Source organism: Thalassophryne amazonica, chromosome 9 (genome assembly GCF_902500255.1).
Source record: "Thalassophryne amazonica chromosome 9, fThaAma1.1, whole genome shotgun sequence".
Classification (NCBI taxonomy): Eukaryota; Metazoa; Chordata; class Actinopteri; order Batrachoidiformes; family Batrachoididae; genus Thalassophryne; species Thalassophryne amazonica.
In genome coordinates, this window is record NC_047111.1 from 58167901 (window position 1) to 58184784 (window position 16884).

The following is a 16884-nucleotide window of genomic DNA, read 5'->3' on the forward strand; positions in this document are numbered from 1 at the left end:
TCTACAGACACCATGGAAAAGCAAGGGATAAGCAAAGTTTGTCACAGAACAAAGGGATTTTTGAACCTTTCAAAATCCAGCCAAGTAAAAACAAGACCACATCACAATGATGGCGTATCCTGGTACGAGCTGCAACTCAGTTATTGTTGTTATGGAGTAATCTATTGATTTTTTTTTTTTTTTTTTCCAGGCAATTTCTTGTCTTTTGACCATTTTCTGATGTACTGATTATCCTTTGGTTAGTTTAGCAGTAAACAATATCCATAGCTTCTATCAGTTACTTTCGACTTTGCGTTCAAATATTTGGTCAATAAAGGTATTTCTTTTACATCTTAAAAAAAAAAATTCAACACACCAACGATATAAAGTGCCAAAAATTGAAAGGCAATAATGGAAAAATATGGAAGAAAATTGTGCACAGCTTCCTTCACCTTTTTCCTGAGAACCAGTCGACTTATACCCCTGTCACACATAGCCAGAATGAGACCAAATGGCGTCAGAATGACAATTCGTTCCACATCCGAAAAGTGTCCAGCTGTAGTTTGAAAATGTTCTGACAGCCCTCTGTGAGAGTCCACACAGTTGGTCAAAATCGGCCAGCGGCCCTGAGTGTAATGCACATGTTCAAAACCCTCCGGGTGCCATCGAGATAGGACACCTATATGATGGCAGTCCATGTGCAATCTGAGCACCATCTGACAGCAATTACATATTCTGATGGCATCAAAATTGTATCCGAAATGATTTGAGCGTGTACGAGGGAACCTTGAGATGGATCTGGCACGGCAAAGCCTGCCGGTATGACCTGCATGTGCCACGTATAATAATGTCCACAGCAAAAATAATTTGCATGTGATAATCCAACCATTGCGGTGTCCAGCTTTGCGTTGTGCTGCTGAAGTGAGCCAAAACACACAAAAAAAAGAAATTTAAGTTCCCTGGAAAAACGCTCCGTCTGACGCATGGGACAGCATGGTCCACTGCAAGCAGTGTCCAGCAGCTGGCAACGACGCACATGTACGCCCCCTGCGCACATGCGTGCACACATAGCTGCTTATTCAACCATTGTGAACACACACCCAGCGATCAGGTCATCAGTCCAGCACCTCTGCTCTGTGCATACACACGTGAGGTCAGTAGCGCTGTGAAGGGAAGATGAGTGCAGATGTGATTGCATGAGTGAGCGAGTGACTGCACCATGCCAGCTTTGACACATATGGCGTGAGTCTGGTCCATACGTTGGTTGTACTCTGATGTTCAGAACCAGCGGGTTCTGTGCAAAGGGAGGAACACAGCTCTCCGTCCCACTCTGGGCCCGTATTTGCCATCCAGACGTTTGGTCATCGGCAGTCTTCAGCAACTTTTATGGCCGTCTGACAGCAGTCTGTGTCATCTTTTCAGACCTTTTGTCTGACTTAGTGCTTAGCTCAGATAAGATAATTATAGTGGGCGATTTTAACATCCACATAGATGCTGAGAATGACAGCCTCAACACTGCATTTAATCTATTATTAGACTCAATTGGCTTCGCTCAAAATGTAAATGAGTCCACCCACCACTTTAACCATACTTTAGATCTTATTCTGACTTATGGTATGGAAACTGAAGACTTAACAGTATTCCCTGAAAACCCCCCTCTGTCTAATCATTTCTTAATAACATTTACATTTACTTTAATGGACTACCCAGCAGTGGGGAATAAGTTTCATTTCAGTAGAAGTCTTTCGGAAAGCGCTGTAACTAGGTTTAAGGATATGATTCCTTCTTTGTTATGTTCTCCAGTGCTGTATACCAACACGGTGCAGAGTAGCTACCTAAACTCTGTGAGTGAGATAGAGTATCTCGTCAATAGTTTTACATCCTCATTGAGCACAACTTTGGATGCTGTAGCTCCTCTGAAAAAGAGAGCCTTAAATCAGACTCTGTGGTATAACTCACAAATTCGCAACTTAAAGCAGATAACCCGTAAGTTGGAGAGGAAATGGCGTCTCACTAATTTAGAAGATCTTCACTTAGCCTGGAAAAAGAGTCTGTTGCTCTATAAAAAAAGCCCTCTGTAAAGCTAGGACATCTTATACTCATCACTAATTGAAGAAAATAAGAACAACCCCAGGTTTCTTTTCAGCACTGTAGCCAGGCTGACAAAGAGTCAGAGCTCTATTGAGCCAAGTTGTTGTGTGGGCCGCCAGAAGAGGTACTGCTGGCCCACCACCAAAGGGCGCCCTGCCTGAAGTGCGGGCTTCAGGCACGAGAGGGCGCTGCCGCCACGGACACAGCCGGGAGTGACAGCTGTCACTCATTAATTCCTGACAGCTGTCACACATTCTTCATCATCACACTCCATAAAGACCAGACGTCATCTCCACCTCGTTGCCGAGATATCGTACTTCATTGTAGGTAATATCCTCAGCCTTTTTGTGTTTATCTGTAATCTGTACATTGTGAGTGTTTGCAGGCGTACCGGTCCCTTGTTTTGTGGAAGCTGAGTGAGTGCAGGACGGCACTCTTTTTCTCTGAGGGATCACTGCAAACACATCAGCATATTGAGTGAGAGGTGGAGGTGGCATTCCCACCGTTATTGTTACTGGGTGTACACACACCCACACTTGACTGTCTTTGTTCTCGCCAGCAGTACCAGATCCGACAGTCGGGGACGGTGATCACCTGGGAATTCGGGACTTGGCGGCTCCAGTATTCTCTGGGTTCGGTGGCGGAGGAAATCGTGTGGTTCCGGTTCATCTCAGGACAGACGTCTTCTATCCTCGAGCCTGCCCACACATCACCTTTGTGATTTGACTGTAATTATATTCTGAGGTTGTCTGTATATTCGTTGTGAACGTTTCACAACATTAAATTGTTACTTTTTGGCTCATCTATTGGCCGTTCATTTGTGCCCCCTGTTGTGGGTCCGTGTCACTACACTTTCACAACACAAGTATTCCTTTAACTTTAGCTAGTAATGACTTCATGACTTTCTTTGCTAATAAAATTTTAACTATTAGAGAAAAAATTACTCTTAACCATCCCAAAGACATATCGTTATCTTTGGCTGCTTTCAGTAATGCTGGCATTTGGTTAGACTCTTTCTCTCCGATTGTTCTGTCTGAGTTATTTTCATTAGTTACTTCCTCCAAACCATCAACATGTCTATTAGACCCCATTCCTACCAGGTTGCTCAAGGAAGCCCTACCATTAATTAATGCTTCGATCTTAAATATGATCAATCTATCTTTATTAGTTGGCTATGTACCACAGGCTTTTAAGGTGGCAGTAATTAAACCATTAGTTAAAAAGCCATCACTTGACCCAGCTATCTTAGCTAATTATAGGCCAATCTCCAACCTTCCTTTTCTCTCAAAAATTCTTGAAAGGGTAGTTGTAACACAGCTAACTGATCATCTGCAGAGGAATGGTCTATTTGAAGAGTTTCAGTCAGGTTTTAGAATTCATCATAGTACAGAAACAGCATTAGTGAAGGTTACAAATGATCTTCTTATGGCCTCAGACAGTGGACTCATCTCTGTGCTTGTCCTGTTAGACCTCAGTGCTGCTTTTGATACTGTTGACCATAAAATTTTATTACAGAGATTAGAGCATGCCATAGGTATTAAAGGCACTGCGCTGCGGTGGTTTGAATCATATTTATCTAATAGATTACACTTTGTTTATGTAAATGGGGAGTCTTCTTCACAGACTAAGGTTAATTATGGAGTTCCACAAGGTTCTGTGCTAGGACCAATTTTATTCACTTTATACATGCTTCCCTTAGGCAGTGTTATTAGAAAGCATTGCTTAAATTTTCATTGTTACGCAGATGATACCCAGCTTTATCTATCCATGAAGCCAGAGGACACACACCAATTAGTTAAACTGCAGTAATGTCTTACAGACATAAAGACATGGATGACCTCTAATTTCCTGCTTTTAAATTCAAATAAAACTGAAGTTATTGTACTTGGCCCCACAAATCTTAGAAACATGGTGTCTAACCAGATCCTTACTCTGGATGGCATTACCCTGACCTCTAGTAATACTGTGAGAAATCTTGGAGTCATTTTTGATCAGGATATGTCCTTCAATGTGCATATTAAGCAAATATGTAGGACTGCTTTTTTGCATTTGCGCAATATCTCTAAAATTAGGTCTTGTCTCAGAGTGATGCTGAAAAACTAATTCATGCATTTATTTCCTCTAGGCTGGAATATTGTAATTCATTATTATCAGGTTGTCCTAAAAGTTCCCTGAAAAGCCTTCAGTTAATTCAAAATGCTGCAGCTAGAGTACTGACGGGGACTAGAAGCAGAGAGCATATTTCACCCATATTGGCCTCTCTTCATTGGCTTCCTGTTAATTCTAGAATAGAATTTAAAATTCTTCTTCTTACGTATGAGGTTTTGAATAATCAGGTCCCATCTTAGGGACCTCATAGTACCATATCACCCCAATAGAGCGCTTCGCTCTCAGACTGCAGGCTTACTTGTAGTTCCTAGGGTTTTTAAGAGTAGAATGGGAGGCAGAGTCTTCAACTTTCAGGCTCCTCTCCTGTGGAACCAGCTCCCAATTCGGATCAGGGAGACAGACACCCTCTCTACTTTTAAGATTAGGCTTAAAACTTTCCTTTTTGCTAAAGCTTATAGTTAGGGCTGGATCAGGTGACCCTGAACCATCCCTTAGTTATGCTGCTATAGACTTAGACTGCTGGGGGGTTCCCACGATGCCCTGAGTGTTTCTTTCTCTTTTTGCTCTGTATGCACCACTCTGCATTTAATCATTAGTGACTGACCTCTGCTCTCTTCCACAGCATGTCTTTTTCCTGATTCTCTCCCCTCAGCCCCAACCAGTCCCAGCAGAAGACTGCCCCTCCCTGAGCCTGGTTCTGCTGGAGGTTTCTTCCTGTTAAAAGGGAGTTTTTCCTTCCCGCTGTCGCCAAGTGCTTGTTCACAGGGGGTCGTTTTGACCGTTGGGGTTTTTCTGTAATTATTGTATGGCTTTTGCCTTACAATATAAAGTGCCTTGGGGCAACTGTTTGTTGTGATTTGGCGCTATATAAATAAAATTGATTTGATTTGATCTACCTGTTGTCTACATGTGCTTTGGATGCCATCGTCCAGGTGTAGATGAGGTAATCTGGATGCGTTCTGACACTGCTGACCACGCGTCTTTTCCTCCCGACTGCATCCGATTATGTTCAATGTTTGCCGTGTCGGGCTGGTTCCTGCACATTCTTGCTATGTGTGATGGGGGCTTTAATAAAATACAAATAAAAATATAAACATATTTTACAGAGTTACAACTAACTATTGTCATTAACAGTTTATCTTTTGGTTATTTTGTGGATTCATTTGTTACTTGCTTGGTCTATAAAGTGTCAGAATATTGTGAAAATAACAATGAGTGTTTGTCAAAGCCCAGGATGACGTCCTCAGATGTCTTGTTTTGTCCACAACCTAAAACTATTCAGTTTACTGTCAGAGAGAAGGAAAGAAACATTAAAAAAAAAAAAATCCACTAGTTAAAAGGATTAATCAATGAACAAAATAGTTGGCATTTAATAATTAATAAATTGTTGCATCTCTAATTCACAGACACCCTCTAAACCTTTTCCATTGTACAGAAAAGTTTTCAATCTGGAACCTGCCATCATGCATAATCCTAAAACTGAGAATAGGTCTTTACTTGGTAGACTGGCATATTATTACTGTTGTGTTTGACGTTTTGCTTCATATACTGTATTTTAATAATAGTGGGGCAGCATGGTGTTGTAAGTGGTTCATATACTTTCCTTCCAATAAGGTCCCCGAACAAGAAGGTTCAATTCCACCGGTGCCTCATTCTCCTTGTACATCAGGAAGGGCATTTGGTCAAAACATAATCCAAATCAACATGCACTTTCATACTGGATCTACTGGTGGTGAGCATCAGCAAAAACGGGAGATGCTGTATTTCGTAATTTGGAGAATAACACTGACTTGGGGGGATTTTGTACCTGCTATGACCTGGTGATGACCTGGTGAGAATAGGTCTCACAGAAAACTGATCTATTCAGTTTTCTGTGATTATTATCATTTACTCCTGCCTTCACAGTTGTCCTGAGGACTTCCTTGCGTGTTTCCCATACCACCTACCTGTCCATATGCCATATGTCACATACACAAACCTTGGAGAGCCATGTAGCTGTGGAGCTATGTGGGTGTTGTAATTCGAAGCTGTGCTGTTCTAAAATAGAGGTACAAATGCAGCTGCAATGTGACACCTTCCTGGATGATGGCAGAGACACAGCTATCTGATCCAAATACATGAAATAATCCGTTATTACAAAAATGAGTGTGAAAACATGGCATACTACACCCCATTGAAGCATAAAGATGTGATATAAAAGCTCTTGGCCCATGTAGGACACGGGGGATTTTGTGGAATCACTGTGCATTGGCCAAATAGGTCACTGTTTAAAGATAAATGAGTAATTGATGATGGTAAAGTAAGTTACCTCCCTACCTCACCCCCACACACACACACTTTACTGACACATTTGACATGACAAAATGGTCATTTTAATAGCAAATTAGAGGATTATACCACAATAGTGGGCTGAAAATTGTCCACTTTTCGCTCTATAGCTGTTGCTGCATCGGTGAATATCATGTGTCGTCATTGGATCTCATATACGCTGTAGATACATCACTGTGCTGTACAGGACAAAGATGGGGGGGGGTGTCAAATGTTAACATTTAGTCAAATGTTTTCTTAACAGCTAAAAGTTCCGTGAAGTTTGCTGATGGCAGCCTGCGTCGTGTGATTGTCAGAGTGCATGCGTGTGATCAGCACATGGAACTGACCACTTTGATCCTTTGTCATCATCTCTTCCCTCTTTCTGCACATTGCACACGCATGTGCACACAGACACACACTGTCCTGTAATGGACGTTCGTGCTTCCTTCCAGTGATGATGATCCAGATGGTGGTGTTCTCTGGCCTGCTTGCTGCACATGGGATGCTGCTGGCTTCAAGATCTCTAACTGTGCTTAGTAATGAAACTCAGCAAAGATAATTGTTCGTTTTTTGTGTGTGTGCTTGTGTGTACGAACATTTATATATGATGGTATAGTCTGAGATTAGTTGTACACCTCATCTGACTTATAACACAACTGCTCTGTCTTGTGTATATGCTAACTCTTATCTTCCTTGTTTTTCTGTTTTTCTCCCATCTTTTTCTCCCTTATTTTAATTTTCTGTGTATTCCCCTACCTTTTATTGCTGGTTGTTCTTCAACACTTGACATTTGTCTACTTTCTCTTCTCCTTCTTGTGCTTTTTACGTCCACTCTGACTTCTGTTTATCTGTCCACTTTCTTTTCCACTTACCCCAATCATTGTCCTTTAAATTATTCTGCCTGTTTTTTCTTCTCTTGTTTTTGTCTTGCTCTCTTTCTCTATCTACCTCACTCAGTGGCTCTTGGGCGTAACCAGCCCCTGAAGAGAGAACGGCCTAAATGGAAAAGTGACTACCCAATGACAGAAGGCCAGTTGCGCAGCAAGAGAGATGAGTTCTGGGATACAGCGCCAGCATTTGAAGGCCGGAAGGAGATTTGGGATGCATTGCGAGCTGCAGCCAGTGCCTTTGAAAGCAATGATCTTCTGCTGGCTCAGGCCATCCTTGACGGTGCCAGCATCACACTGCCACATGGTAACACATCTCCATCTACACAAGGGTAGACTTTGCTGATTCTTTTTGGTTTATTCCCCATGTGGTACCAACTGGTGTATGAAGCAGCACCCAGTTGGTACCGCCCAGTGTTTACCAGTGTCCAACATTTCATGGACTTCTCCTTAGCATGTCTGAAGATTCACTCCCTCAGAATTCATACTGACAAGGACTTTAGGGCCCGGTCCCACTGGCGTTTAGGAGGATTTGCGTATGGATTGCACATATTCGCCAAACATCCGCAATATCCGTGTAACATGCCTGTATGAGTCGGCCGTCATCCGAACATGTCCATGATCATCCGCAGAGGCACGCATGTCCGCAGCCAGGATTTTTGAGCTGTTCAAAAATCTGGATGCGGATAACATCCACCTTACATACTCCATATATCGTGTCGTCACTCTCTCAGAGCTGCGTGTCGTCAGAGCGAGCTGCAGAAAGTTTGTACCTGAGTTTTCTGAGGTGGTGTTTGTAGTTGCCATCTGCCACGCTGGTGTTTGCCAACCCGGGCAGTGGGAATACCACCTCAACCGGCAACTTAGCCCCGCGACTGGACAGCAACAACGTCTGAGGCCCACCCAACATGGTGAATTCACTGAGGCCGCGCGCTGCGTCATTAAAGCCGCGCGTCACGAGTGCCGCTTCCCCGAGGCCTCGTGCAGCCACGGCGGATCCATCAGCGCGGAAACACCGAGGCCGCGCGGCACCAGCGCAGTGCAGATCCATCCCGGTGACAAACAACGCAGGCTGTTAACATCGGCGATCGTCAAGCTGCCCATAAGCCGACCATGGGGCCTAAGAAGGTTCTGACAGCGGAGGAAGGTGACGATATTAAAAAATCTCTGGACTTTCTATCAGAGGAGATTTCTGTTGTGAAGCAGCAACAGAAATCAATCATGGATCTGGTGGAGGAGGTGAAGGCATTACTGCTCCAGAACGCCGAGAAAGACTGGCATCTGGTGCAGCTGGAAAATAGAGTGGCTGAATTGGAGCAGTACACCAGAATCAACGACGTCATCATCACAGGTCTTCACATCAAACCACGGTCCTTCGCACGGGCGGTAACAGATGAGAGCGGAGGGGATCCCAGTGAACAGGAGGTCAGCTCTGTGGAAAGACGGGTTGTTGATTTCCTCCTATCTAAAGGTATAGAAATGGATTTAAATAACATTGAAGCGTGCCACCCTCTGCCCCGGAGAAATGACGGTGATAAACGAACCGTCATCATGAGATTCATCAACAGAAAACACAAAACAGCACTGTTAAAACAAGGAAGAAAACTGAAAGGGACAAACGTATTCATCAATGAACATCTCACCAAACGGAATGCCGAAATCGCCAGGAAAGCACGCTTCTTAAAGAAACGGGGAAAAATCCAGCACACATGGACTTCAAACTGTAAAATATTAATCAAACTGAATGGATCACCAGAACAAGCAAAGGTTATGGCAATAAGGAACATCGAGGAGCTGGACAAATATGAACAATAGGTATGAGGACTCAAACACATCACAGCACCATGATGCAGACTGGAGCAACCCACTCATCCACATCATCTACACCCGGAGACAAGAGAGACATAATGACTAAGGATAATGATCCGTTTATTTCTGCCCAGGAGCTCTGTCTAGATACATTTAATTATAATAACTCTGCTAACCACCCCTTCGAATCTGAAAATTATCCTGATACCTTTTTCAGTGAGAATATTGTGAGACAGTGCAAATATTTTACAGAAGAACAATTCAAAATTATAAAATCAATGATGAAGATTTTTCAATTATACATTTCAACAGCAGAAGTCTTTCTCGTAATCTGTCCACTATTAATGATTGTTTGAAAACATCCAAAAAACGTTTTCAGTTATTGCAATTTCAGAAACATGGTTAAATGAGGATAATAAAGATCTGGTATATCTTGATGGTTATGAATTGTTCCTGGTTAATAGGCAGACGAGCAGGGGCGGAGGCGTTGCATTGTTTGTAAGGTCAGATTATAACTGTAAACTCAACAACATGTCATTTACAGTGGACGACATCATGGAATGTGTTACCATAGAAATTACATCTATAAACTCCAAAAACATAGTTGTTAGTTGCATTTACAGAGCTCCTGGGACAGATATTGACACCTTTGAAGACATTATCTTAGGAATGTACAACAAAATCAACAGAAATAAGCATTTATTTGTCTGTGGAGATTTCAATATAGATTTTTTTAAACCCTCACAATCATCCACAAATTACCTCATTTATAAACACCTTGTACTGTTTAGGACTGTTTCCAACCATCATTCATCCTAGCAGAATAACTATGGATACGACAATATTTTAACTAACGTTATATCCGGTAATCTTAGTGGGGGACTACTGGTCAGTGATATCAGTGATCACTTGCCAGTTTTCTCAGTCTTTGCATTGGAGGGTTGTTGTATGTATCGAAGCAATATCAAATTCATGAGTAGAAAAGTAATACCTGAAACAATTGATAATTTAAGGGAGGATTTATCAAGTCAGAATTGGTCAGATGTTTTTGTTGATGATGTTGACAGGTCATATGATGCTTTCATTTCCATTTTTTCCAGTTTGTATAATAAACACTGTCCATTTGTTGACAAAATATATAGAAATCAATATAGCAACAAACCATGGATAACTAAGGGGCTTCAGTGGGCATGTAAAAAGAAAAACGTACTATATAAACAATTCATAAAACTACGAACTAAGGAAGCTGAAAGTAAGTATAAAACATATAAAAATAAGTTAATATCATGAGACTCAGTAAAAAAAATATTATGAGTTACTTGTCAAAAATAGAAATAACATCAAAAACACATGGAACATATTAAATGAAATAGTAAAAAAGAATAGAGTAACTAGAGATTATCCTTCATTTTTTCAGAGTAACAACTACATCACGATTGATAACGACGAGTCTATTGCTGAACACTTTAATGAATACTTCGTTAATGTGGGTAAAAATCTTGCCAGTAAAATTGACTCATCAACTAATAACGTCTGGGTAAATAATTCAATGTTTAACAAATCTGTTTCAATGTTCATTGGTGGTACACATGAAAGGGAAATACTTGATCTGGTTCATGGTTCAAAAAGTAAGAAATCGGCTGATTTTAATAATTTGGATATGGCTTTATTAAAAAAAGTTATTGATTGTATAGTAAAACCGTTCAATTATATTTGCAATATGTCACTAAGTACTGGTAAATTTCCTTCTCAAATGAAAATAGCCAAAGTAATTCCTCTGTTTAAAACTGGTGACAAACACACATTTTCTAATTATAGACCTATATCACTCCTGCCACAATTTTCCAAAATTTTGGAAAAAATATTTGCTAAAAGATAAAATGATTATTTACTGGAGCATAACATCATTTGTGAAGAACAGAATGGATTCAGAAGGTCTCGAACTACATCACATGCTTTGATGGACTTTGTGGAATGTATAGGAACTGCAATTGACAATAAACAATACACAATAGGTGTTTTTTTTTATTTACAGAAAGCGTTTGACACAATTAACCATGGAATACTATTAATTAAACTGCAGAAATATGGAATCAGAGGTCTGGCATATGAATGGATAGCTAGTTATTTACAAGGCAGATTTCAGTATGTTCAATTCAATAATACAAATTCTGAACTCAGGGATGTCACATGTGGGGTGCCGCAGGGCTCAGTGCTGGGTCCTTTGTTGTTTATAATCTATATAAATGATATAAGTTGGGTGTCGAGTTCACTGAGATGTGTCCTTTTTGCGGATGATACAACTGTGTTCTGTAGCGGTGAAAATCTTGAACAGCTTCTGGACATAGTGGAGAAAGAACTGGAAAAATTTAAGGTTTGGTTTGACGCTAATAAGTTGTCACTCAACCTTGGGAAAACTAAATGTATTATATTTGGAAATAAACAGGCACCCAAATGTAAAAATTTAACTATAAACAATAAGGAAATTGAGTTAGTAACAGAGAATAAATTTTTAGGTGTTATAATTGATAATAAACTTAGCTGGAAACCACATATAAATTATGTGAAATCAAAATTGTCAAAAACTATAGCCATTTTGTATAAAGCCAAAGACCTACTGCCGCAAGAAGGGTTACTTACTTTATATCATTCTCTGATGGTACCATATATGACATATTGTGTTGAGTCATGGGGAAACACTTACAAATCAAATACCAATCCAATATTCCTTTTGCAAAAACGAGCCATACGAATCATCTGCAATAAACAATATCGTGAACCAACTCATTCTCTATTTGTGTCTTTAAATTTATTAAAATTCATAGATTTGGTCGATTACATTACAATTCAAACTTTATTTCGAGCGAAAAACCAAGCCTTACCGAGACATGTCCAGAGTCTGTTCCGATTGAGGGAATCCAGATATAGTTTAAGAGGTTGTGCAATTTTTATGAAACCACCAGTAAGAACAAATGTAAAGGGTTTTTGTGTGTCTGTGGTTGGGGTGAGGAAATGGAACAAATGTTCAACAGAGGTTAGAATGAGTAGTACCTTAGTAAGATTTAAGAAACTACTCAAAAAGAACATTGTCTAAGTATCATAAAGAAGCAAATATAATTTGATTTATATGGAATGTTCAATTTATAAGTGGGACTTATTGTATATTTGAATGTGTGGGTATGTATATGCGTATGTAGATATATAGATATGGGTAGGTGTATATGTATATAAGTGACTGTGTATATGTATGTATATATTTATGTTTGTAAAGTATATACGTATGTATATAGGTATATATGGCACAGCCCAAGCAGAGGGTCACCCCCAAGAGCCTGGTCTGCTTGAGGTTTCTTCCTTATAGGGAGTTTTTCCTCACCACAGTTGCCTAGTGCTTGCTCTGGGGGTTGGTAAGGTTAGTCCTTACTGGCGTAAAGTGCCTTGATTCGACTTTCTTGTGATCTGGTACTATATAAATATAATTATAAGTGAATAGTATATTGATGTGTATGTCTGTGTGTCGACATGTAGTAGTGAATTTGTATTTATGTAAATATGACTGATTAGAATTGTTGGACTTGTACTAGCAGGGGTGGGCGCTAATAAGCTTTGCTTCAGCCCACACCCTTTCGGACTCACTAGTTTTGTCTGTTTGTTTGTGGAATTGTTCATTTTTTTCTATTTCAATATTTTGTGTGCCGAATAAAAAAACTTTGTCACTTGTCATATCCGTAATTCATTCTGGGACATTTGTCATTTTTGGCCATTTTTGTTGAGGACGACAACGAACGCCTGTAATTTGTGTACTCAATTCATGCGCAGTTGATCCTCTCCCCAGTGGGACAGGGCCCTTAGAACTGTTTTTTTTTTGTGTGTGTGTGTGTTAGTGTGTGTTAGCAAGATGAAGATGAGACAGACTCTTTGCTTTCCATTCTTTTAATATTTATTTAAATCCCATTATACCATGGTCAGTGAGAATTCCATGTCTAACTGGCGTGCATTATTTTTGTGTATACGCACACGTAGTTTGGCGAGTTAAGTCACTGTAATATCATTCCGCTCTGGTCGTCACCATAGCAACGCGCAAATCAGTTGGCGCAGATCAGCTGTGTTTTGACAGGTGAATGACAGAAAAGCAATAAAACATGGATTTCCAAGTGAAAAGGAAAGAAGTGCCAAATTAGATTTATCAGCAGCTGAACTCAATAGCATTTTGAGAGAATTTTATGCTTCCTGTTGCTTTTGTGTGTTGCCCAAGCCTACGGTGAATAAAATCTGATGTTATAATAAAGCATTCCATTCGTCTTGACAATGGTTGCCAAGGATGAAAATATCTTGAGACTGGCATAAAATAGTCCCAAATACTTAGGCATTTTTATCAAGTTCTGTTAACTTTAATAAATATTTGTGTTAGCTCACTGTGTGGGACCATGGTATAAGCGGATTAAACAACTCGAAGCCATGCATTATACGGTTTGAATGCACTTTGCGTAGTGACACCACTCCGCTTCACGTCATGGTGTTTTAGACTCTGCGTTGCGCATTCAAACCGTATAATGAACGGCTTCGAGTTGTTTAATCCTTACTTATAACTGCCACAATGAATGGACAAGGGAATCTCCACAATGCTTTTTTAACCAGCTGTTTGGACGTGTAGCTGAAACTCCGACACGATGCTGTTTTTGCAGGCTACCTGAATATCCATGTATTCATTGCATTGGAAACATTCAGGAAAATTAGGGAATAACTCTGTTGTGTCTGATGATTTGCGGACGATCATGCTGGATTGTATGGTCGCAAGTTGAGTTTTACCGGCAGCGCATTGGCGGAGCCAGTAAAATGGCTATTTGCAACCGTAATCCATCATGAATGTCCGCAAATCATGAGACACAACAGGGTATTCCCATTCTAATACAATTCCATTGTTTGCACAGTTTATTTTTCTGTAAGTAATTCAGTCGGTGAATCGTTGTGAAAGGGTGTCATAGCTTGTCAAAGGTTAACGTAGCAACAGCATTTTCATGCCAAACTGGAAATTCTGTGAGCAGACCCATTTCTGCATCTTGTCAGCTGCATTGAGTTAAATCCACGGTAATTCCATCAATCAATCCAATTAAACCCATTAAATCCACGTATTTCAGCATCATCGTCTCTGCACTAGTTTCTCTCGCTCTCAGCTGACAGCGCCGTTAGTGACACCTGCGCAGCAATGCGGTCAGGGGGTGGAATAACACATCAAACGTGAAATGGTTTAATATTTTGCCACCGTCCATGTGATATTTTATGGTCTGAAATCAAAATAGAATGTTACTTTCAGGAGAAAGTGGACTTTCTACCAGCACGCGGATGTGCACATGCTACTCTATTCATTCAGTGAGCACCATACAGAGAGGAGAGGACACACTTCACCTCCAACTCTTAATTTTTTGAGAGACCCTCTCGTACTGTGCACCGGCAAAATTCCTGTGTATTTGTTTTGTCAATTGTTTTGTCAATTGTGTCGGTAGCATGGCCCAAGCAGAGGGTCACCCCTTTGAGTCTGGTCTGCTGGAGGTTTCTTCCTCAAATCATCAGAGGGAGGGAGTTTTTCCACTGTCATCTGTGTGCTTGTTCTGGGGGTTGGTAAGGTTAGACCTTACTTGTGTGAAGCGCCTTAAGGCAACTTTGTTGTGATTTGGCACTATATAAATTGAATTGAAATTGAGAGAGTCTGTCGGATTTCAGATCTAGATGTGTACAGAGTCTGCTGTCTGTGGAGCAGGACGCTGTTTTAGTGCAGTTATAACTGCCACAGTGAACTCTCCGTGACACTCTTTTAACCGGCTGTTTGGACATGTAGCTGGAACTCTGCCACAATGCTGTTTATAGAAGACTGCCTGAAAATGCAGTTGTTTCCTACATTGGAAAAAGTCAGGAATGCGTTATTTTCAGGACATAATGGACTTTCTGCCAGCTTTCTACCAGCCCTGTTGAGTGTGCCATACACAGGGGAGAGGACACACTTCACCCCTAACTCTTCATTTTTCTTACCATCACTGCATTGAAATTAACACAGTTATCACTTTAATAACAAGTCATCATGACACTAACGTTCTCAACGTTAGCAGCCGTTTGTCCATTCAGCAGTGCGCACTGGGACATTTACTCAGAATGACCTACCACTTTCGGGAACACTCAGAAAAAAGGAGTACTTTGTCTTCGGCAGTCTCCATAGCTGTTTGTTTTGATTGGCGTATGCTTTCAGACTGTTCACAGAAGTGCACAAATGATTACAGGTATATCATCACATGACCTCTAATAGCCAAAATCTGAGCTGTTATGAATTCTGCGCAGCATGCCCTTCAATGGTGACTGTAAAGTTTCCACATGAAGTGTGCTGTATAACATCTACAATTTTAAGCATCATCTAATGTTGAAGTTTCCTAGAAGGGAGGTGAACTGTGCCCCACATATTTTTCTCTTTGCACTGGGGATATCTGCCATATGGCACATGTATGAAATCGTCATGCCATGATAATGGGCTTAATTCTGTGATATTCCAAATGTAAGTTCAGTTTCAAGCTGAATGTTTAAATATGTGTCTCCTACCATCCTACCACCAACCTTTTTAAAAGGTTGGTGGTAGGCTGTTCTGAATGTTGGATTTAATGTAATGACATAACATACAAAACAGTGCATCTTCAAAAACACTTGATGGCCTTCACATACAACCCCTGGCAATAATTATGGAATCACCGGCCTCGGAGGATGTTCATTCAGTTGTTTAATTTTGTAGAAAAAAAGCAGATCACAGACATGACACAAAACTAAAGTCATTTCAAATGGCAACTTTCTGGCTTTAAGAAACACTATAAGAAATCAAGAAAAAAAGATTGTGGCAGTCAGTAACGGTTACTTTTTTAGACCAAGCAGAGGGAAAAAAATATGGACTCACTCAATTCTGAGGAATAAATTATGGAATCACCCTGTAAATTTTCATCCCAAAAACTAACACCTGCATCAAATCAGATCTGCTCATTAGTCTGCATCTAAAAAGGAGTGATCACACCTTGGAGAGCTGTTGCACCAAGTGGACTGACATGAATCATGGCTCCAACACGAGAGATGTCAATTGAAACAAAGGAGAGGATTATCAAACTCTTAAAAGAGGGTAAATCATCACGCAATGTTGCAAAAGATGTTGGTTGTTCACAGTCAGCTGTGTCTAAACTCTGGACCAAATACAAACAACATGGGAAGGTTGTTAAAGGCAAACATACTGGTAGACCAAGGAAGACATCAAAGCATCAAGACAGAAAACTTAAAGCAATATGTCTCAAAAATCGAAAAATGCACAACAAAACAAATGAGGAATGAATGGGAGGAAACTGGAGTCACCGTCTGTGACCGAACTGTAAGAAACCGCCTAAAGGAAATGGGATTTACATACAGAAAAGCTAAACGAAAAGCCATCATTAACACCTAAACAGAAAAAAACAAGGTTACAATGGGCTAAGGAAAAGCAATCGTGGACTGTGGATGACTGGATGAAAGTCATATTCAGTGATGAATCTTGAATCTGCATTGGACAAGGTGATGATGCTGGAACTTTTGTTTGGTGCCGTTCCAATGGGATTTATAAAGATGACTGCCTGAAGAGAACATGTAAATTTCCACAGTCATTGATGATATGGGGCTGCATGTCAGGTAAAGGCACTGGGGA

The 16884-nt window shown here is 40.5% G+C and overlaps 1 protein-coding gene across 2 annotated transcripts in view; it reads left to right on the top strand.

Moving 5' to 3' along the window:
• The window catches only part of ubtd2 (ubiquitin domain containing 2), a 49064-nt gene that overhangs the window by 13863 nt on the left and 18317 nt on the right, over nucleotides 1-16884 (top strand). For both annotated transcript variants that reach the window (XR_004562673.1, XM_034178109.1), the window contains exon 2: nucleotides 7447-7683. Coding sequence is in view for 1 of the 2 variants with exons in the window: in XM_034178109.1 (XP_034034000.1) it covers nucleotides 7447-7683 (237 nt within the window). In the remaining variant the exon portion in view is untranslated. The remainder of the gene's footprint in view (nucleotides 1-7446; nucleotides 7684-16884) is intronic.